The 23818-nt window shown below is 48.2% G+C and overlaps 1 protein-coding gene across 3 annotated transcripts in view; it reads right to left on the bottom strand.

Annotated features, from left to right (window-relative positions):
* Positions 1-2269: 2269 nt before the first annotated feature.
* LOC134936496 (zinc finger protein 501-like) overlaps positions 2270-23818 on the bottom strand; it is a 51897-nt gene continuing 30348 nt past the window's right edge. For all 3 annotated transcript variants that reach the window (XM_063931554.1, XM_063931556.1, XM_063931555.1), the window contains 2 exons: positions 5134-5211; positions 2270-3682 (listed from right to left, as the gene is read on the bottom strand). In XM_063931554.1, coding sequence (XP_063787624.1) covers positions 2388-3682; positions 5134-5211 — 1373 coding nt within the window. In that variant the 3' untranslated portion in view covers positions 2270-2387. The remainder of the gene's footprint in view (positions 3683-5133; positions 5212-23818) is intronic.

The raw sequence follows: 23818 nt of genomic DNA, 5'->3' as shown, positions 1-23818 counted from the left end.
GCGCGCACTTTTCCTATTTAACATATAGGGGGTAGGAACACCAAAATAAGGACTGCTATGAGGTGATGGTGCAGGGTCAGAGGCAGAACTATCGGCGGTGCTAGGGGGCACCAGCCAAAATCTTGCCTAGGGCATCATATTGGTTAAGGCCAGCTCTGGGTCCCGGTTAGGTACGTCTAGCAGGTGGAGCTCCCGAAGGGAGAACCATGGATTTTGCAGCAGTAACTTTGGAAATCCATGCGTCCAATTCACCTCCAAAGAGCCATTCACATGTGAAGGAAAGAGATTCCACATTACGTTTGGAGTTAGCATCAGCAATCCACTGACGCAACCATATGGCTCTGCGCGCAGATACAGCCATAGCTGTGGTCCTAGAATTAATATTGCCTATTTCTTTAAGGGAGTCACAGAGGGATTCAGGAAAGTAACAGTATTAACTAAGGTCATATCACCCGAAAGACCTTCCTTAATTTGATTAGCCCAGGAATGAATTGCATGCGTCATCCAGCAACCTGCAATGACTGGCGTTTGAGCAACACCTGCAGCAATGTAAATAGATTTCAGAGTGGTTTCAAGTTTCCTATCTGCCGGGTCCTTTACCGTAAAGGAGCCCGGAGCAGGGAGTACCGCCTTTTTAGAAAGGCGAGAGACTGAGAAGTCTACTGCTGGAGACTCCTCCCAGAATTTCCTGCTTTCAGGGGCAAAGGGGAATGCATGCAAAAACCATTTTGACACCGGATATTTCTTATCTGGAGTCTTCCAGGCTATTTTAAGTCAGTCATCCAATTCCTTGGAAACAGGAAATGTGACTGTCAGTTTGTCTTGTGGGAGGAAAAATGACTTCTGAGTAGTAGCTTCCTCCAGGGGGAGCTTTAACACATCCCTAATAGCCAATATGAGGGGTTCAATACCCTGGGTAGGGGTGGAATCCCCACTGGGGTCCACATCATTCCCATCATCCTGTATATCTGTATATCATCATCAGTATCCGACTGCTGTAGTGCAGGTAGAGCACGTTTTTGTGCACCTGTTGCGGGGGCGGGGGGGGGGGGGGGACGTATAGCAGTTAGACTTGCCACTGCTTGTTGCAGTTCCCGAGTCTTATTTGCATTTGCAGTGAGCTGAGATGACATATCAGACATCATAGTTTTGATAGCCCCCAACCAGGAGGGCTCTGGACTCTCCCCCACATTATCTGCATTCTGAGATGACGGACTACACTGCTCACATGATATTGAGCCAGTTGAACTAGGAGAGAATCTAGCATTACATACACTGCATGACTTCTGTTTTACCATTGTGAATCAGAAAAGCAGGTATAATATACATACAGCACAGCCTGATATTGATATATTGCAAGCCTGCCTATTGCATGTGAAAGGAGACACAGGAGAGAGGACCCCAACGCCCCAGTGAGGCCGTCAGCGTTTTTATGTGTAAACGCAGTGAGACTGTAGTATGATAAAATCCCTCAGAGGGATGTTATTGTGCACTAGTATAGCGCTCTCCCCCTCTACACCCGGTAGCAGCGATCCAGGGACTGTTTGGAGGAGCTGTGGAGGCTGCTGCTATGCAGAAAAAGGCGCCAAAATGCAGCTGAGCCAGCTTTCGTGTACCTCCGCCCCCCGCCATGGCGTCGGAGCTACTTCTGTATATTTATATTGCCTATGTCTCCCAATATGTACAACCTCACATAAATGCTTGGTTTACTATATTTAGCCAGTCTCACGCAGGGGCTATAGCGGTTTCCCCCCAGGAGGAACCCGTACGCCACACCCGCACTTTCAGCCGCACAGTAAAACTGGGGGACCTCCGGTTTGTACTCACCGCCGATGATCACCTTCAGGCAGCGTTAGGGGTGTGCAGCGTGCTGCGGCTGCAACAGCCAAGGCGCCATGCCCCACTGAACAAACAGCCCCTCAGGACGGTGGTCCTGCAGCGGGGAAGCGGCTCTGCACCTCAAGAGGCCGGTGACCAAACCCCCCCCCCAATACTCCTACGGCGCAGGTATGCTGTTGCCCAAACAGCATACCGAAATAAATAAAACTTAAAAAGAAAATGAAGAAAAACTCTGGAGCTGCAGAGATGTGCATCCTCTCAAGAGGGCACTTTTTTCTAAACTGAGCTGTAAAAGGAGCCAGCACACCCAGTTGAAGAAATTTAAAGTGCACTGGTTCCTTTAGACAGTCTATATCCATCGTACTAATCTATCCCCAATATCCCTTATGGATGCTAGAGAAATACTGTATTTAAAAGTCCCATATTAGCATAATTTAAATAAAGATTTTATTTGCCTTTAGCAATATGTTACAAGAGTCAAATACAGACAAGAAGAGACATTTTCTAATGACTAGGAACACATATGGAACAAGCAAGAGTATTGCTGTCTACATCACTGCACTTTTGTTGTGAGTTCTCTCATGTTTAACCAGAACGGAGCTGTAAGTGAAACTCTTGCCGCACTCTGCACATGTGTACGGCCGCTCCCCTGTGTGAGTCCGCTGGTGTTTAACAAGTGATGAGGTTTGTGTAAAACGTTTCCCACAATCAGAACAAGAAAATGGTTTCTCTCCTGTATGAGTCCTTTGGTGATTTACAAGGGCAGATGTCTGAGAAAAGCTTTTCCCACATCTTCCGCATGAATATGGCTTTTCTCCAGTATGAATACGGACATGCTTCACTAGAGCTGAGCTGTGAGAGAAGGTTTTACCACAGTCCTTGCAAACATAGGGACGCTCCCCAGTGTGTGTTCTATGGTGGTTAGCCAAAGCAGACTTGTCCATGAAGGTCTTCGGACACTGGTTGCAGGCGTACGGCTTCTCCCCAGTGTGAGTTCTCTGGTGTTTTAGTAGAGCTGAACTTTCTGTGAAGCTTTTCCCACATTCCTGGCAAGCATACGGACCCTGTCCGGTGTGAACCCGTTGGTGCCGTACCACATGTGACCTGCGGATAAAACACTTCCCACACTGAGTACAGGAGTAGGGCTTCTCTCCTGTATGTGTCCTCAGGTGGGTGAGAAGATTGGAGCTCTGAGCAAACCTTTTCCCACACTTACTACAGATGTATGGACGCTCGCCCGTGTGTGATCGCTGGTGTCGAACAAGATGTAATCTGCATATAAAGCTTTTCTCACAATCACTACAGGTGTATGGTTTCTCGCCTGTGTGGGTTCTCCTGTGTATAACAAGCTGGGAGCTGTCCACGAAACTTTTTCCACATTTGCCACAGAAATATGGCCTCTCGCCCATGTGGATTCTTTGGTGCCGAAGAAGATGTGTACTGCGGTTGAAACATTTCCCACAGTCAGTGCATGTGTAATGCTTCTCAGGGAGGTGACATTTACAATCCGCCAGAAATTCAGACTTGGAGGTGCCAGACGCATTCCATGTAATTCCTTTATACTGGCCACTTATAACATCACTATGTGACTCTGTAAGACCTCTTGTGTCATTGTTATAGAAACGTTGGATGAACAGAGGTCTAAACTCTATATTCAGGTCTTCCCGCATTGTATTATCTGTATGGGAAGAAGACAAGTCTGTTCCATTCCATACCTCTAATGGGCTACCCTGTTTGTTGCAACAAGTGCTTTCTACTGTCCAGTATCTGGTGTAGGTCTTCTGCTCCTCCAAATACACCGGCAAGCACAACTGCTCCTCTTTAATCTTGATAGGTTGACGATCTGTAAAAGAAAAATATATAAAAGTTTGAGGCACTTCTGTCTTTCTATATCACTGTGATATGAGCTCCCGTCCTTTCCACTACACTGATCCATTTTCCATCCGAGTTGTTCGCTCGCTAGCTACTTTTAGCCGTCGTGCAAACGCATAATCGCCACCCACGGGTAGGTGGGGGGGGAGGGGGAGTGTATTTTCGCTTTGCAAATGTGCGATCGCATGTGCAGCCAAGCGGTACAAATTTTTTTTTTGCAGTTTCTGAGTAGGTCTGAACTTACTCAGCCATTGCAATCACTTCTGCCTGTCCGGTCCCGGAATTGACGTCAGACACCCGCCCTGCAAACGCTTAGACACGCCTGCGTTTTCCCTACCACTCCCAGAAAACGGTCAGTTGACACCCATAAACGCCCTCTTCCTGTCAATCTCCTTGCGACTGGTTGTGCGAATAAATTCGTCGCTAGAAGCATTGCACAGCAACGATGCTGTTGGTACCCGTACAACGCGGGTGCGCATTGCGGTGCATACGCATGCGCAGTAGAAACCCGATTGCTGCGAAAATAGTCAGTGTGCAATCAACTCGGAATGACCACCCATGTGCAGTGCAGGTGGAGCAGATATAACCTGTGCAGAGAGAGTTAGATTTGGGTGGGGTGTGTTCAAACTGAAATCTATATTGCAGTGTAAAAATAAAGCAGCCAGTATTTACTCTGCACAGAAACAATATAACCCACCCAAATGTAATTCTCTCTGCACATGTTACATCTGCCCCCTGCAGTGCAATATGGTTTTGTAAATTAGAGAACAATTTTGCTGCTGCGATCAGGCCTGAATTAGACCCTCAATCATCACGAGTGATCAGAGCACCGACTCCCATGAGCCCACCACACTCATCCCTTTACTGTTCCGAACATTCCCATCAGACTTCGGACGCCCCATAGGAGCAGAACATCTGGGTTGAGACACAAACAAACCATGTTGCAGGAGGTGCAAATACATTTATTTATTTGTTTGCATGTATGGTGAATACTGGCTGCTTTTGAATGGAGCCCACAAATACTGGACAGCTTTATTTTTACACAGAAGTTTAGATTTGTGTTTTGACACAACCCTCTAAAATCAAAATCTCTCTGCACATCTTATATCTGGCCCAACAGCAGCGCAGAATGGTTCTGCCTGAATCAGCTCAATATACTCTAATAGAAAGCAACTCTTCATTATTTTTTCTAGATTTTTATTCCTCTGGTTCACATCAGTGCAATGCAAATGTATCAACAAGGTCCAAGTGAAGCAACGAATTGTAGCCTTAATTTAAATACTGGAAATTATTGTAGGATATAGAAGCACTTTTGTATTAAAACAGTGATAAAATGGCAAAACTGACGTTATGAATACATTTACCTTTGGATCAACGTGAAAATACACAGGTCAGCCAATACCTTTATATCTGACCACTCACCCGTACATGTGGTAATGCCATATAACTCTTGGCCCTTTTGAATTCTCAATATAATTTCTGGCTTCTCCTGGATAAAACCTGTTTGGGCAAACAAAATATTTAGTCACATAGTATATATTAGTCTTTAGTTATACCAGTATGACTAGAACACCAGATACCTCTAAAGAAAAAGAGTAAAAGAAAAACATCCATTAATATTCAGTTCTAGATTTTTCTTTTATGGTGTAAACTGTATAACAATATTCGCACAATAGGACACTACATTTATACTAGTGTATAATAGCTCATTTTTCTCTTACGTCCTAGAGGATGCTGGGGACTCCGTAAGGACCATGGGGGTATAGACGGGCTCCGCAGGAGACATGGGCACTCTAAGACTTTAGATGGGTGTGAACTGGCTCCTCCCTCTATGCCCCTCCTCCAGACCTCAGTTAGATCCTGTGCCCAGAGGAGACTGGGTGCACTGCAGGGGAGCTCTACTGAGTTTCTCTGAAAAGACTTTTGTTAGGTTTTTTATTTTCAGGGAGCACTGCTGGCAACAGGCTCCCTGCATCGTGGGACTGAGGGGAGAGAAGCAGACCTACTTAACTGATAGGCTCCAGAGGGTCGGAACACAGGTGTCGTCCTCGCTGTTCGTCCCGGAGCCGCGGCGCCGTCCTCCTCACAGAGGATAGAAGCCGGGTGAGTATAAGAAGAAAGAAGACTTCACAGGCGACAGAAGACTTCAGATCTTCAGTGAGGTACCGCGCAGCGTTCACGCTGCGCGCCATTGCTCACACACACACACACACACACACACACAAGGCACAGCAAGGGTGCAGGGCGCAGGGGGGGGCGCCCTGGGCAGCAATAATTACCTCAAATAACACTGGCACAGGTATCAGATACTGCAGTGGCAGTATATTACAAAACCCCCGCCAGTATAAAAAACTTGAGCGGGACCGAAGCCCGCCGTCGAGGGGGCGGGGCTTGATCCTCCAGCACTAACCAGCGCCATTTTCTCCACAGCAAGCTGCAGAGCTGCTGCTCCCGGACTCTCCCCTGCTGAACCAAGTAACAGAGGGCAAAAACGAGGGGAGGGGGGGGGGGGGGGGGGGCGCATATTTATTTGGCGCAAAAGAGTGTATAATATATCTATATAAAGAGCGCTGTACAGACTGGGACTTTGTTTCCAGTGTCCAGTGGCGCTAAGTGTGTGCTGGCATACTCTCTCCCTGTCTCTCCAAAGGGCCTTATTGGGGGGCTGTCCCCATATTTGTATATCCCAGTGTGTGTGGGGGTGTCAGTACGTGTGTGTCGGCATGTCTGAAGCGGAAGGCTCGTCTAGGGAGGAGGCAGAGCAGATGATTGTGGTGTCTCCATCGGCACCGCAGACACCTGATTGGTTGGATATGTGGAATGTTTTAAATGCAAATGTGACGTTATTACATAAAATATTGGACAAAGCAGAGTCCAGGGAAAAAGCAGGGAGTCAATCCATGGATTTGACTGTGTCACAAGGCCCTTCGGGGTCGACTATGATGATGCAAGGTTACACCCAAGGGTGGCCGAGAGTATTCATTATATGATTTTTGCAATAAAAGATGTTTTGCATATCACAGAGGACCCCTCCGTACCTGACACGAGGGTCTGCATGTTTAAGGAAAAGAAACCTGAGGTAACGTTTCCCCCATCTCATGAGCTGAACGCTTTACTTGAAAAAGCTTGGGAAACTCCAGACAAGAGACTGCAGATTCCCAAGAGAATTATTATGGCGTATCCTTTCCCCTCACAGGACAGGTTACGGTGGGAATCCTCGCCCACGGTGGACAAGGCTTTGACGCGCTTGTCCAAAAAGGTGGCGCTACCGTCTCCAGACACGGCAGCCCTCAAGGATCCTGCTGATCGCAGACCGGAAACTACCTTAAAATCAATTCATACACATACGGGTGCCCTGCTCAGACCGGCAGTAGCATCGGCATGGGTGGGTAGCGCAATTGCAGCGTGGGCAGATAACTTGTCATCTGACAGACACCCTAGATAAAGATAGCATTTTGTTGACCTTGGGTCACATTAAGGACGCAGCGTTATATATGAGAGAGGCTGCGAGAGATATTGGGCTGTTGGGTTCAAGAGTCAATGCCATGGCAGTTTCGGCTAGAAGGTCCCTGTGGACCCGCCAATGGACAGGTGATGCCGATTCAAAGAGACATATGGAGACTTTACCTTACAAGGGTGAGGTTTTATTTGGGGAGGGACTCGCGGACCTGGTTTCCACAGCTACCGCGGGTAAGTCTTCTTTTTTGCCCACAGCAAAAGAAAACACCTTAATATCAGATGCAGTCCTTTCGGTCGCATAAGTTTAGAAAGGGTTGGGGCTCTTCCTTCCTCGCCAGAGGTAGAGGGAAAAGAACGCCTGCTACGGCTAGTTCCCAGGAACAAAAGTCCTCCCCGGCCTCTACAAAATCCACCGCATGACGCTGGGGCTCCGCTGAGGGAGTCCGCACCGGTGGGGGCACGTCTTCGACTCTTCAGCCAGGTCTGGGTTCAGTCGGATCTGGATCCTTGGGCGTTCGAAATTGTATCCCAAGGCTACAAACTGGAGTTCGAAGAAGTGCCTCCTAGACGATTTTTCAAATCGGCTTTGCCAGCTTCTCCCCCAGAGAGGGAAATAGTTTCAGCTGCCATACAAAAGCTGTGTCAACAGCAAGTGATTATCAAGGTTCCCCTAATGCAACAGGGGAAGGGGTATTATTCAACCCTATTTGTGGTCCCGAAGCCGGATGGCTCGGTTAGACCCATTCTGAATCTAAAATCCCTAAACCTGTATTTGAAAAGGTTCAAATTCAAGATGGAATCTCTCCGGGCAGTGATCTCCAGCCTGGAAGGGGGGGATTTTATGGTGTCGCTAGACATAAAGGATGCATACCTTCATGTCCCCATTTATCCCCCTCATCAGGCGTACCTGAGATTCGCTATACAGGATTGTCATTACCAGTTTCAGACGTTGCCGTTTGGGCTTTCCACGGCCCCGAGAATTTTCACCAAGGTAATGGCGGAAATGATGGTGCTCCTGCGCAAGCAAGGAGTCACAATTATCCCATACTTGGGCAATCTCCTGATAAAGGCAAGATCAAGAGATCAGTTACTGAGAAGCGTGTCTCTCTCCCTGAGAGTACTACAACAACACGGCTGGATTCTAAATCTACCAAAGTCGCAGTTGGTTCCGACAACTCGGCTGTCCTTTTTGGGCATGGTTCTGGACACGGAAAAAAAGAGGGTTTTTCTCCCAACGGAAAAAGCCCAGGAACTCCAGAACATGGGGGGTAATTCCAAGTTGATCGCAGCAGGAAATTTTTTAGCAGTTGGCCAAAACCATGTGCACTGCAGGGGGGTGGGGCAGATATAACATGTGCAGAGAGAGTTAGATTTGGGTGGGTTATTTTGTTTCTGTGCAGGGTAAATACTGGCTGTCAGTTCATCAATGCACTCGAGTATTGGGAAAGATGGTGGCGGCCTACGAGGCCATTCCGTTCGGCAGGTTCCATGTGAGAACTTTTCAGTGGGACCTTCTGGACAAGTGGTCAGGGTCCCATCTACAAATACATCATAGGATAAGCCTGTCCCCCTTGGCCAGGGTATCTCTCCTGTGGTGGCTTCAGAGTGCTCACCTTCTAGAGGATCGCAGGTTCGGCATTCAAGACTGGGTTCTTGTGACCACGGACGCGTGCCTCCGAGGATGGGGAGCAGTCACACGAAGAAATTTTCAGGGAATATGGTCAAGCCAGGAGGCTTGTCCACACATCAATGTGCTGGAATTAAGGGCCATATACAACGGCCTACAACAAGCGGAGAATCTTCTTCGAAACCTACCCGTTCTGATTCAGTCAGACAACGTCACAGCCGTGGCGCATGTAAACCGCCAAGGCGGGACAAGGAGCAGAGCAGCAATGGCGGAAGCCACCAGGATTCTTCGCTGGGCGGAAAATCATGTAACTGCTCTGTCAGCAGTCTTCATTCCGGGAGTAGACAACTGGGAAGCAGACTTCCTCAGCAGACACGATCTCCATCCAGGAGAGAGGGGACTTCATCAAGAAGTCTTTGCAGAGCTAACAAGTCGTTGGGGACTTCCTCAAATAGACATGATGGCGTCACGCCTCAATAAAAAGCTTTGGACGTATTGTTCCAGGTCGAGGGACCCTCAGGCAGTGGCGGTGAACGTCCTAGTGACACCGTGGGTGTTTCAGTCAGTCTATGTGTTCTCTCCACTTCCACTCATCTCAAAAATATTGAGAATCATAAGACGAACAAGAGTGCAGACAATACTCATTGTTCCAGATTGGCCTCGAAGGGCCTGGTATTCAGATCTTCAGGAAATGCGCACAGAAGATACGTGGCCTCTTCCTCCCAGGGAGGACCTGTTGCAACAGGGGCCCTGTGTGTTCCAAGACTTACCGCGGTTACGTTTGACGGCATGACGGTTGACAACCAAATCCTAGCTAGAAAAGGTATTCCGGGGGAGGTCATCCCTACTCTAATCAGAGCTAGGAAGGAGGTAACGGCGAAACATTATCACCGTATCTGGAGGAAATATGTATCTTGGTGTGAAGCCAAGAATGCTCCTACGGAAGATTTTCAGCTGGGTCGTTTTCTCCACTTTCTACAGACAGGGGTGGATATGGGCCTTAAGTTAGGCTCCATTAAGGTGCAGATTTCGGCCTTATCTATATTCTTTCAGAAGGAATTGGCTTCTCTCCCAGAAGTCCAGACTTCTGTAAAGGGAGTGCTGCACATCCAACCTGCTTTTGTGCCCCCAGTGGCACCGTGGGACCTTAACGTGGTGTTACAGTTCCTTAAGTCACACTGGTTTGAACCTCTTCAAACGGTTGAATTAAAATGTCTCACTTGGAAAGTGGTCATGTTGTTGGCCTTGGCATCTGCGAAGCGGGTGTCCGAATTGGCGGCTTTGTCTCACAAGAGCCCCTATCTGATTTTCCATGTGGATCGAGCAGAGTTGAGAACTCGTCCTCAATTTCTACCTAAGGTGGTTTCGTCGTTTCATATGAACCAACCTATTGTGATGCCTGTGGCTACGGGTGACTTGGAGGATTCCAAGTCCCTTGATGTAGTCAGGGCCTTAAAAATTTATGTAGCCAGGACGGCTCGAGTTAGGAAAACAGAGGCACTGTTTGTTGGCTGCATACAGGACAAAGTTGGCGCTCCTGCTTCTAAACAGACTATTGCTCGCTGGATCTGTAACACGATTCAGCAGGCTCATTCTACGGCTGGATGGCCGTTACCTAATTCGGCAAAGGCTGATTCCACTAGGAAGGTGGGCTCTTCTTGGGCGGCTGCCCGAGGCGTCTCGGCATTACAGCTTTGCTGGGCAGCTACTTGGTCGGGTTCAAACACTTTTGCAAAATTCTACAAGTTTGGTACCCTGGCTAATGAGGACCTCATGTTTGCTCAATTGATGCTGCAGAGTCATCCGCACTCTCCCGCCCGGTCTGGAGCTTTGGTATAATCCCCATGGTCCTTACGGAATCCCCAGCATCCTCTAGGACGTAAGAGAAAATAAGATTTTAAACCTACCGGTAAATCTTTTTCTCCTAGTCTGCAGAGGATGCTGGGCGCCCGTCCCAGTGCGGACTATTTCTGCAAGGCTTGTGTATAGTTGTTGCTTACATAAGGGTTATGTTACAGTTGAGATCAGTCTCTGGCTGATGCTGTTTTGTTCATACTGTTAACTGGTTTCGTATTTTCCATGTTGCACGGTGTGGAGGGTGTGGGCTGGTATGTATCTCGCCCTTAGATTAACAAAAATCCTTTCCTCGTACTGTCCGTCTCCTCTGGGCACAGTTCTTTAACTGAGGTCTGGAGGAGGGGCATAGAGGGAGGAGCCAGTTCACACCCATCTAAAGTCTTAGAGTGCCCATGTCTCCTGCGGAGCCCGTCTATACCCCCATGGTCCTTACGGAGTCCCCAGCATCCTCTACAGACTAGGAGAAAAAGATTTACCGGTAGGTTTAAAATCTTATTTTTTATTGAATTAAGAAGGTGACAACTGAACCAATATAATCAAATATAAATGGTTGAATCGACAGATAATCCAGTCTTTTTCTTTGAAAATGTTCTTCATAGGGGGGAATTCAATTGCAGGCGGGATTTTTTTTAAAACATTGGGGCAGATGTATTAACCTGGAGACAGCATAAGGAAGTGATAAACCAGTGATAAGTGCACCAGCCAATCAGCTCCTGTTAATTTACATATTGCAGCTGATTGGCTGGTGCGTTTATCACCTTGCACTTATTACTGGTTTATCACTTCCTTATGCAGTCTCCAGGTTAATACACCTGCCCCCTAATTCTTTATTCTATTTTACAAGGTGTAGTGTAAAAGAGAATTAAGGCTCTGCATCCTATCCAAACAAAGTAAAAACTAAAGGCGGCCACACACTAGCCGATGTTTAAATGTCATTGGTGAACGAGGGGGCGTGGCCACGGCAGCAACGGAGTAGGGAGCGGATCTCGGGAGCTCCCCGAACAAACAGATCCTAACACCCATCCTGACCCTCCTGGTGAGCCTGCCCGGGCTGCATACCTCCCCTGTGCTGCTGTGCGCTGCGGGACACCGTTTACTGCGGACTCCGGGACTCGAGGGACGGCGCCGGCTGACTTCCGGCCCTGCGGCCTAGGCCTCCTCTGGATCCCCGGCCTCGATTTCGGCGCCCTCGGCCGCGGAACGACCGGAGCTCGAGCGACGGGGTGACGTCGCCCACGGACACCCTAGGAGGACTGGGGGGTTGAGGCTGCCTCTCCTCTCCCTCATGGTCTGCGGCCCGGAGCCCTAACACCCGGAGAAGAGGGGAGAAATAACAGGTACTTCTGTGGAAGGGGAAGAGACATGCGGCCATTTTGAGAGAAGGGAAATTGATCTCCATGCTTGGAAGGGCTGCTTTCATCTGTGCTGCCCAGTGATTTATTTAGCTCACAGGATCCTATACTGTATACTGATCTCTCCTAATACTACCCTCCTAATAACTATGCTAATACCTATCTGAGATTGGAGACAAAATCAGCTATCTACATTGCACGGCCCTTCCAGTATAATATACAGGAACTGCATATAGTTCAGATCTGCCTACACTGCTGTGCTGCATCAATTACCCACAGTGTATTACGCACCATCATCCTACTTTAATACTCTGACATATTGACTGGACGCGGTCGATTCCCGCCACTGATCATACGCGGCCTGGCTACGTCCGTCATCTAGCCAAAATCCTACATTATAACCTTACTCTGGGAAGAGTGTGACTGCTCCCGCTCAGCATGGTGGGGGGCGGCCGGAGTGCGGCCGCGGCCAAACTTGAAAAATTTACCAGACAACCCAACCCTAGGGCTGCACCGGCTCCTTCTCATGAAGCCTCTCCAACGCACTCGACCTCCCCGCCTGAGACAGCGGTTGATTCCCCGGAAGCAGTGGGGGCGCCGTCTATTCAACAGGTGCTGGAGGCTATAGCCGGCAGTGAACAACGTCTCTCCGATAAGATGGAAAAGGTGCAGTGCGATCTCTCCCTGCTCCGCCAAGATGTACAGCGTATCCGAGAGCGAGTGGGTGAGGCGGAGACAAGGGTCTCCAACCTGGAAGATCTATGTGGCCCCCTTAAGCAGTCTGTATCTGGGGTGACCCAGCAGGTCTCCTCACTTCAAACCAAGCTCCTGGACATGGAGGGACGGCTGCGTAGGAACAACGTTAGATTCGTAGGCCTGCCTGAAAAAGAAGAGGGTTCACAGCCGGAGGAATTCCTCGAATCCTGGCTCAAAGAACTGTATGGCGCTGAGTCCTTTACGGCCCATTTTACGGTGGAGCGTGCACATAGGATACCATCTCGGCCTTTACCCCCAGGTGCCCCTCCTCGCACCTTCATCGCTAAATTCCTGCACTATAAAGACCGTGACTCGGTTCTCCGCTTAGGTCGCACGAAGGGCCCGCTGGTCCGCAATGGAGTCAGGGTTTCGGCCTTCCCGGACTTTGCCGCAGACGTCCAGAAGGACCGTGCCCAGTTTATGCCCATTAAAAGACGGCTGCGAGACCTCAACATTTCATACTCTATGCTGTTTCCCTCAAGGCTCCGAGTCGTGGCGGATGGGGAGACCAAGTTTTTCAACTCCCCTAGAGAGGCGGCCCAATGGCTGGACAGATATGCACCGGGAGCTCGGCAACTGGCTCCGGAGTGATCTCCTATGAAGACAGTCCGGTGCCTGGTCTACCGGAGGCTTGATCACGGTTCGGGGAGCCCCCTCTCTTTGCTCTTTGCATTGGTGGCTCAAGACTTGTACGGCCAAGCGGAGTTGGTTAGAGAGGTTGGAGGTTCAGTTTAGAATCTAGCCTTCCTAGCGCTTGGTAGTTAGCTGATTGTTCGGGATATAAGTATGCCGAAGTTTGGGGTGGTATACGGGGAGGGAATGGTTAATTGGGAAGCTGATAGTTGCGCTACCTTTTGCTGTTTTTGGGGTTTTATTTTTTTCTTTAGTTTGTTATTTTTCTTATTCAAGTATTTACTGAGGCAAGGATGTTTCATATTCAGATGCTATGGCTTACAACGCAGGGCTCATATATGTCATGTTTTATGGGTATTGATAATGCTTATACTCAAAATGTATTTTGGGAGAGGTCCATCCGGGAGGTGTATAGAGCTTGTAGGGGGTCATGATTGATCTGAAAATTCTAGCATGGAATGTTCGAGGTCTGAATAATAATATCAAACGTTCTTTGATACTAAATATGATTAAGAAATATGACCCGGATATTGCATGCCTCAGTGAGACCCACTTGGAGGGACATAGGTTACTGTCCTTACGGCGGGCCTGGGTGGGCTGGGCATATCATGCCTCCCACTCCTCCTTTTCTAGGGGTGTCTCTGTTCTGATTAAGAAGACAGTGCAATTCGAGTTGATATCGATTAAAACTGACCCGTATGGAAGATATGTATTTATAGAGTGTAAGCTGAACTCCCAGCCCTATTACATCTTAGCAGTGTATGTCCCCCCTCCTTTCTCATATAATGTACTGCAACAAGCTGCGTCCTTCATAGCCCCCTCCCCTAATACCCCAGTGATTTGCGTGGGAGATTTTAATAACGTCCTGGATCTGTCTATGGACCGATGGCATTCCCCACAGGCTGCGATGGTGGGAGGTGGTCCTACCAAGTTTGCGGATTTTCTCAATAGTTTGCAATGGGTAGATGTGTGGCGACTTCGTCACCCTGCGGTTCGTCAGTTCTCCTGCTTCTCCAGCACTCATGGCTCCTTCTCCAGAATTGACCTGATGCTGGTGTCCCCCACCCTCGTCCCTAGGATAATTGACGTCCACTACGAGGCTCGAGGGGTCTCTGACCACTCCCCTCTGATGATGACTATCGCTGTGGACAGTCAGAGGGGGCACTCCTATTGGAAACTGCACCCCTCTTGGCTGACCCAGCTCGGGAACTGCGATGACTTGGAGACTCAATGGGAGGGGTACTTTGGCGACAATGTAGGGTCTGCCCCGGGTACAGTAGTTTGGGACTCGTTTAAGGCGTTCTTGAGAGGCTCATATATTGGACGAATAGCGGCTCATAAAATGGCCTCTAGGGAAAGAGAACAGGCCCTTGAAAAAGATGCTAGAGACCTAGAGTCCCAATATTTGTCTGACAGCGCCCCCGAGACAAAGACACGATGGCTGGTGGCTCAGTCAGTTTGGTTGGCCCACCTGTCTGATAGAAACTCTCGCTCCCTTCTTTTCAAAGCTACAAATGTATATATGCAGGCTGATAGGACGGGGGGCCTCCTGGCCCGCCTTGTACATTACGATCGGCCTGGGACCACGATCACTCAAATGTCCGGAGCGGATGGCTCCTTTGTTGACACCACTCCGGACATTGCGCTGTTATTCCGATCATACTTTTCTGAGGTTTATAATTCACAGTTGCAGCGCTCTACTTCTGATCTTTCGTGCTACATGGGGGGCGTTCCGCTGCCTGCGCTCTCCTCCGAGGCCTGCGAGATGCTGGAGGCACCTTTGGCGCTTGAGGAGGTGACTGCGGCCATCGGTATGTCCCCTAATGGCAAGGCTCCGGGATGTGACGGAATTCCCTCCGAGGTGTACAAGAATCATATTGATTTTTTTGGCCCCAGGCTACATGCCCTGTACTTAGATATATTTGCCAGTAACGATCTCCCCCCCTCCATGTCAGAGGCAGTTATAATAGTGATCCCAAAACCCGGTAAAGACCCTAAATCTCTAGACTCCTATAGACCGATTTCCCTGATTCCCACCGATGCCAAGATCCTGGCAAAGATATTGGCAATACGGCTCAACACAGTGATATCCTCCCTCATTCACCCGGACCAGACTGGCTTCATGCCAGGAAAGTCCACGTCTATCAATTTACGTAGATTACATACCATTTTACAGCTCCCACACGAATCCCCTTCTGACTCGGCTGTGGTCTCGCTGGACGCGGCCAAGGCCTTTGACAGTATTGAGTGGGCTTATTTGTGGGAGGTCTTGGCTCGTATGGGATTTGGACCCAACTATATAAAATGGATTAAACTATTGTATCAACATCCGAGTGCCAGGATCTTGGTGAATGGCTATGTATCCCCATCTTTTCAATTGACCCGAGGTACTAGACAGGGTTGCCCTCTGTCCCCTACGCTGTTTGCCTTGGCCATTGAGCCCCTGGCATGCTTGATTAGATCGCACCCAGATATTGTGGGAATATGTACAGGATCACGTGAGGATAGGATAGCTCTCTATGCCGATGACATGTTGTTGTTTTTGCAGGATTACGCCAAGTCAATGCCCATCCTGCTGCGTGTGATAGAAAGCTTTGGAGATTATTCGGGCCTTAGAATTAACTGGCCTAAATCTTACATTATGCCAGTCATAGGCCCCCCTCCTGCTGTTTCCAGAATCCCCCTACCATTGAGATGGACGGTACAGTTTAAGTACCTTGGAATCCAAATAACTAACGACCCTTCTGATTTTGTCCCCCTGAATCTGGAACCGACCATGCAGTGGGTCATGGGCAAATCCAAGACTTGGTGTAAGCTTCCACTAACGGTCTCTGGCAGGGTTAATCTCATTAAAATGATTATACTGCCCAAACTCCTATATATCATTCTCCAATCCCCGGTATATATCTATCCAATATTTTTTAGAAAATTGAACAGCGTTCTGTCCTCACTGATCTGGGCTAATAAAAGACCTAGGATACAGCTAAATACCCTTACCAGACAGAGATCTGACGGCGGCCTGGCTCTACCTAACTTTTAGGTATATTACTTCGCTGCTCAGCTGACTCATATCACTATATGGGCACAGAACTCTGAGACTGACTCTTTGCATTGTGAGTTTATCCGCTGTTATTTTCCCCACCTCTCTCCTATGCAGGTGTTACTGAGTGGGAGCATAGCTAGGTTTCTTCCCCCTATCATTTTTCAGGCCCTAAAGATTTGGCGGGCCCTGAGAGACCTCTTGAGATATGACGACCTAGACCCGGATACCCCCTTGTGGTACTCTGACTGGCTCCCTGAACTGCATGCACTTGAGGGGCGGGAGGTGTGGGCCCCTAGATCGGTGATCTCTGTCTCTCAACTATATCTAGATAATACACTAAAATCCTTTCAACAACTGAGGGATGAGTTTGACCTGCCCAACTCCTACTTCTTCAGATACCTCCAGCTTCGTCATGCCCTCCAGACCCAATTTACTGAATCACCCCCGCGAATCCTCCCATTCCCCATCAAGACATTTGTGACCACTTTGGGTCAGGCTAAGATGGTCTCACTTGCGTATGGATATCTTCTTACCAAGCTCCATGAGGACCCTTTGACACGTCTCCGTGGAAAATGGGAGGAGGATTTGGGTCCAATAGATGAGGAGGACTGGGTCCTCGCTTTAGAATACCCTGCTAAGGTTACCAAATCCCTTAGATATCAGCAGATTCAATTCTTCATTTTACACAGAACATATATGACTCCAGCTAGGCTGGCTACATTCGGGACGGGTAGATCTAATCTCTGTCCTAAGTGTGGGGGGGCGGTGGGAACATACTGGCATCTAGTATGGGACTGCCCGAGGTTGAGGGTGTTCTGGTCGGGGGTCGGGTCAATTCTGGAGAGTACGGGAGTGCCTGGCGAACTGCTTACCCCACAATTCTGTATATTGGGAATGGGGTGCCTTGCTCCTGAGTCTGTTTCAATGGGTCTCTATGCTCTAAATGTATGTGCCTTGGCTAAGGTTTGCATTGCAAGACTGTGGATGGCCCCCAAAGGACCATTAATATCTGCACTTAGGGCCTTAATTAATGACACCATAACTAAGGAAAGATATGTCTACATGAAGCAAAACGCAACAGCTAAGTTTGAAAAAGTCTGGTCTCCATGGCTAGATTCTCCCCACTCTCATCCTGTTCCCCAGATACAGTAGACACTGAAGTGCAAGCATGTCAATAAATTACTATGCCTGAAAGCGTACTGAGATGTGACGGTTGGGCCCTGCGAGCCCAAATACTTACACACGTGTATGACTAGTGGAGCTCTGAATCAGATTACTCCTTTTTAAATTGCCTTCCTTGCCCTTCTCTTTGGTTGTTTGTTAGTTTTTTATAAGTTTAGAATACGGGTTTAAATATAAAAAATAATGAGGACTAATATAGTTGGGTGCGGATTTTGTAGACCATGAGACTCTGAACATTAGGAAATCCTTGTATACATCTTTATTGAAAATATTCTGATATCTCATTGATGTAAAATATGAGTAAAACATGGCTCTGACTCATGTGAATGTATGTAATGTTTGAGATATGATTATGTCCTGCAATGTCTGTACCTTTAATCTCCAGACTACTTAATAAAAATTACTTTATTAAAAAAAAAAATGTCATTGGTGAACGACTATATAGTTGAACGATATGGCGTTGAACGATATAATGTGTACACACTTAACATTATCATTCAACGATAACATTCAGTGACGTCACCGCCGGCATTCCCGAACATGCAGCTCAGTCCGACATTGACGGGTTGAGTTGCATGTAAGCTCAATATTGGTGAACGCTGAACGACGCGTGGAAGCGCGCATCGTTCACCAATATTCGATTTCAGGCTAAAAATAAACGATAATGACATAAATGTCATTATCGTTTATTTTTTTAGCCAGTGTGTACTCCCCTTAAGTCTGAAGTTAGCTAACAGTTAAATTAACCTAATATTACAAACAGGAGAGTAGCAACAGGTCCTAAGAGTAGCAACATCTCCTAACTGTCATTTTTCAAACACAGCATGTAATATGGCAGTTAGAAGCCGTTTGGTTGGTACATTATCACCGTGCTAGTTATCACTCTCCAAGGCTTGATAAATGGGAGCCTAATGTCACAACTGAGGGCCTGAGCTGACGGGAGGCAGCCACAGTTGTAGGGGCTGAGATGTACCGGAACCTGGGAGGTTGTATCAGACCCCTGGACATGTAAGTAACATGAATAATAACTGCCCGAAGGCGTGACCACGACAACTTGGATAAAAGTCAATGATGTTTATTATGACAACTCCGCAACACAGCAGCAGTAAAAGAAAACGTAAAAGTCAGCAAAGAATAAATACAGTTCCTGGGTACTACAGGATGGCAAGAGCCACAGGGCACTGGTAGTGTGAGATAGTTCTTATGATCTTCTAGATGGAAAGTCCTTACCAGGCCCGACTGTAGCAATGGAGATAACCCAGGATTGTGCCAGCTGGTGTTCCAGGAAAAGCTGGGTTGCTGAAGATAAAACAGCTGCTGTGGATACTGGCTGGAACCAGACTGTTGTTAGCACGGAGTGGATACTGGCTGGAACCAGTTAAATAATAAATGAACTTGGGAGCGATGAAATATGAACTGAAATGTAGAACTTGAGAGCGGAGAAATAATAATACCGGTGGAGAGTGGTAAAGTGTAGAAAGGACACCGGCCCTTTAAGGGAAGCTGTACTCTGCTGGAAGCTGAGCTGGAAGCAGGTAATGTTGTAGCTGGAAACAGATGAATCCACAATGGATTGGAGAGTCAGGCTACACCGCAGGTGGAATGCTGGTGCGGGTCTCTATGGTGGAAGTCTTGAGACAGGAGCTGGAACCTGGAAGACAATCACAGGAGAGAGACAAACAGGAACTAGGTTTGACAACCAAAGCACTGACGCCTTCCTTGCTCAGGCACAGTGTATTTATACCTGCAGCAAGGAAGGGATTGGCTAGGCAATTATGCAGATTATCAATACTGAGAACAGATTGGTGGAAATGATCAGCTGACAGAATCCAAGATGGCTGCGCCCATGCAGACACTTGGAGGGAAGTTTGGTTTGTAATCCATGTGGTAATGAAAACAGTAATGGCGGCGCCGGCCACCGGAGACAGGAGGCGCCAGGCTGACAGATGCACATCCAACCACGCGGACACAGCGGAGGCCGCGGCTGACGTAATCGCCACTCAGACACTCTGCATGCAGAAGTTCAGGGACGGCGGCGGAGGCCGCGGGAGACGCCATGCCAGGTGTAATATGGCGTTTACTGTGACAGCGTCCCAGAGTGACAGGAGAGGATACAGGAATGTACACATCAGGATAACAGATGGGATCCGGTCCTGGAGCGCTGAGCCAGCCTTAGGAGGCATCTGATGGGTAAGAAATGGCGTCCAGATACCCGGATCGTGACAGCACCCCCCCCTTTAGGAGTGGCCCCAGGACACTTCTTTGGCTTTTGAGGAAACTTGGAATGGAATCTCCGGACCAAGGCAGGAGCATGGACATCAGAAGCATTGGTCCATGAACGTTCCTCAGGACCATAACCCTTCCAGTCAATAAGATATTGTAGTTGACCGTAACGGTGACGTGAGTCCAGGATCTTGGCCACTTCATACTCAACGCCTCGTTGAGTTTGGACTTTCGGAGTTGGAGGAAGTGAGGAATGAAACCGATTCAAGATCAGCGGTTTCAACAGGGAAACATGGAATGTCCTGGGTATTTTTAAGAAGGGAGGCAACTGGAGTCTGTAAGCAACAGGATTAATGACTTGTTCAATCTTGAAAGGACCGATATAGCGAGGTGCAAACTTCATACTGGGAACTCTTAACCTCAAATTCTTCGTGGATAACCATACCCGATCACCCACCTTGAGAGCAGGAACTGCTCGACGCTTCTTATCCGCAAACTTCTTGTACCTGAACGATGCCTTGAGCAGAGCTGATCGTACGCTCTTCCAGATATTGGCAAACTGATGCAAGGTGATATCCACTGCGGGAACAGAAGTTGCTGGAAGCGGTTGGAACTCAGGGACTTTAGGGTGGAATCCAAAGTTAGTGAAGAATGGTGTTGAAGCAGATGAAGAATGATACTGGTTGTTATGACAGAACTCGGCCCAGGGAAGTAATTGAACCCAGTCATCTTGAGAGGAGGACACATAGATGCGGAGGAAGGCCTCCAAGTCCTGATTCACCCTCTCGGTTTGACCATTGGTCTGAGGATGGTAAGCCGTGGAAAACTTTAGCTTGACTTGGAGGACTTGACATAAACTTCGCCAGAATTTGGCTGTGAATTGAACTCCTCGATCTGAGATAATTTCTTCAGGAAGACCGTGGAGTCGGAAGATCTCTTGTATGAATACTTGAGCCAACTTGGAAGCTGACGGAAGACCGGTGAGAGGAATGAAGTGTGCCATCTTGGTGAACCGGTCAACTACCACCCAGATGGTATTGAACTTGTTGCACATGGGTAAGTCTGTAATGAAATCCATCGACAAGTGGGTCCATGGTCGACGGGGAACGGATAGTGGAACCAGTTGCCCCGCAGGCGACTGGCGGGATACTTTATGTTGGGCACACTTTGGGCAAGATGCAATAAACTCCAAGACGTCCTTTTTCAGAGTTGGCCACCAATAGGACCTAGAGATAAACTCCAGGGTTTTTTGGATACCTGTATGTCCGGCAAAACGGGAAGCATGGGCCCAATGCATGAGCTTCTTCCTTAGCATCGGCTTCACAAAACTTTTCCCTGATGGGGGCGTAGAGTCCATCCCTACCGTGGAGAATGCCAACGGATTTATAATAGGATGCTTGTCTGAAGACTCTGACTCATTTTCTTGCTCCCATGAGCGGGAAAGGGCATCGGCCTTGCGATTCTGAGAGCCCGGACAGAACTGGAGTTTAAAGTCGAACCTGGAAAAGAAAAGTGCCCATCTGGCCTGACGAGGGTTGAGACATTGTGCGCCCTTCAGGTATAAAAGGTTCTTGTGGTCTGTAAGTATGGTGATTGAATGAGAAGCTCCCTCCAACAGATACCTCCACTCTTCTAGAGCGAGCTTGATGGCTAGCAACTCCTGGTCGCCAATGGCATAGTTGCGCTCAGCTGGGGAGAACTTCCGGGAGAAGAAACTGCAAGGGTGTAAATGGCCATCTTTAGCCCTCTGAGATAACACCGCTCCTACTCCAACGGAGGAGGCATCCACCTCTAAGATGAAAGGAGAGTCGATGTCAGGCTGTTTCAGAACAGGCGCAGAGATGAACCTTTGTTTTAAAAGATGAAATGCTTGCATAGCTTCTTCAGACCACTTGGACGGGTTAGCACCCTTCTTAGTGAAAGCAGTAATAGGCGCCACAATGGTGGAAAAGTCTCGTATAAACTTTCGGTAATAGTTGGCGAACCCTAAGAACCTCTGGACCCCTTTGAGGGTTAAGGGTACCGGCCAATTTTGGATTGCTTGTAGTTTCTCAGGATCCATCTCTAGTCCGGAACCGGACACAATGTACCCTAGAAACGGAATGGACTTGACTTCAAAGACGCATTTTTCTAATTTGCAATAGAGATGATTGACACGGAGACGGGACAGAACCTCTTTAACCCAAAAACGATGTTCCTCTAAATCGTTGTCAAAAATGAGGATATCGTCTAGATAGACCACGACATGACGGTATAGAATGTCTCTGAAGATCTCATTGACAAAATGCTGGAAGACAGCTGGAGCATTGCTCAATCCGAAGGGCATGACGAGGTACTCATAATGTCCGTCACGGGTGTTAAAGGCGGTCTTCCACTCGTCACCCTCACGGATCCGGATGAGATTGTATGCACCTCGCAAGTCCAGCTTTGTAAAGATGGTAGCTCCGCTAACTCTGTCAAAGAGCTCAGTAATCAGGGGTAAAGGATAACGGTTCTTGATGGTAATGTCGTTCAAACCTCTGTAGTCGATGCACGGCCGCAGACCACCATCTTTCTTTTTTACAAAAAAGAAGCCTGCGCCGGCTGGAGAAGAAGAAGGTCGAATGAACCCCTTTGCTAGGTTCTCTTTAATATATTCCTCCATAGAATGCGTCTCAGGCAGAGACAACGGATAAGTTCGGCCTCGAGGTGGAACCTTCCCTGGAACGAGATCAATTGGACAGTCCCATTCTCTATGAGGAGGAAGGATATCAGCAGAAGCTTTACTGAACACATCCGTGAAATCTTGATATGGAGGAGGTGGAACATCAGACGACCTGGGGGAGGAAGAACAGACAGGCAATACTTTAAACAAACATGTCTCAGCACAGGAGGAACCCCATGCCAGGATTTGCGTAGTCGTCCAATCAATTGTAGGATTGTGAAGACGGAGCCATGGAAGGCCCAGGACCACAGGATGTGTGGCTCTTGGAATCACTAAAAAAGAAATAAGTTCGGAATGAAGAACTCCCACTCTCAGACGAACTGGTAGAGTCCTTAAAGAAATAACTGCATCAAAAATTTTGCTGCCATCCACGGCAGTTAAAGAAATGGACGAAGGAAGTCTCTCGGTGGGTAGGGACCACCGTTTAACATAGGCTTCGGTAATAAAGTTCCCAGCTGCTCCGGAATCAAGGAGGGCAATGACGTTCCGATAACGTTGAGCAACTTGAAGCGAGACTGGGAGATTACAATCTTGAGGAGATGGAGAGGAGATCATTACTCCTAGCCGGCCCTCTCCTTGGCGAGCTAGGATTTGGAGTTTCCCGGACGTTTGGGACAGGCATTAATGGTGTGAGACGGAGCTGCACAATAGAGACAGAGAAACTCGGAGAGACGTCTTCGGCGCTCAGCAGGAGTTAAACGGGAACGGCCAAGTTGCATGGGCTCATCTTTAGATGGTGACAGTTGACGAGGAGGAGGAGCAGAAGATTTTGGAGCAGATGATCTTCCACGCTCAGTTGCTCTCTCTCTGAAACGTAAATCAACTTTCGTGCAGAGTGAGATTAGCTCATCTAACTTAGAAGGTAAGTCTCTGGTAGCTAACTCATCTTTAATACGCTCAGATAAGCCATGCCAGAATGCAGCATACAGGGCCTCGTCGTTCCATGCCAGTTCGGATGCCAGGATCTGGAACTGTATCAGATATTGTCCTACAGTACGTGACCCCTGGCGTAAACGGAGAATCTCGGATGAAGCTGAGGTTACCCGGCCTGGCTCGTCGAAGATGCGCCTGAATGTTGACACGAAGGCAGTGTAGGAAGATAGCAGGGTGTCGGACCTCTCCCATAACGGTGATGCCCAATCAAGGGCTGAGCCACTGAGAAGAGAAATAATGTAGGCAATTTTTGTACGGTCACTGGGAAAATTGCCAGCTTGTAGCTCAAACTGAATCTCACACTGGTTGAGAAATCCCCTGCAGAATCTTGGAGATCC

The sequence above is a fragment of the Pseudophryne corroboree genome, chromosome 6 (genome assembly GCF_028390025.1).
Source record: "Pseudophryne corroboree isolate aPseCor3 chromosome 6, aPseCor3.hap2, whole genome shotgun sequence".
Classification (NCBI taxonomy): domain Eukaryota; kingdom Metazoa; phylum Chordata; class Amphibia; order Anura; family Myobatrachidae; genus Pseudophryne; species Pseudophryne corroboree.
This window is presented reverse-complemented; position numbering and strand designations above follow the sequence as displayed.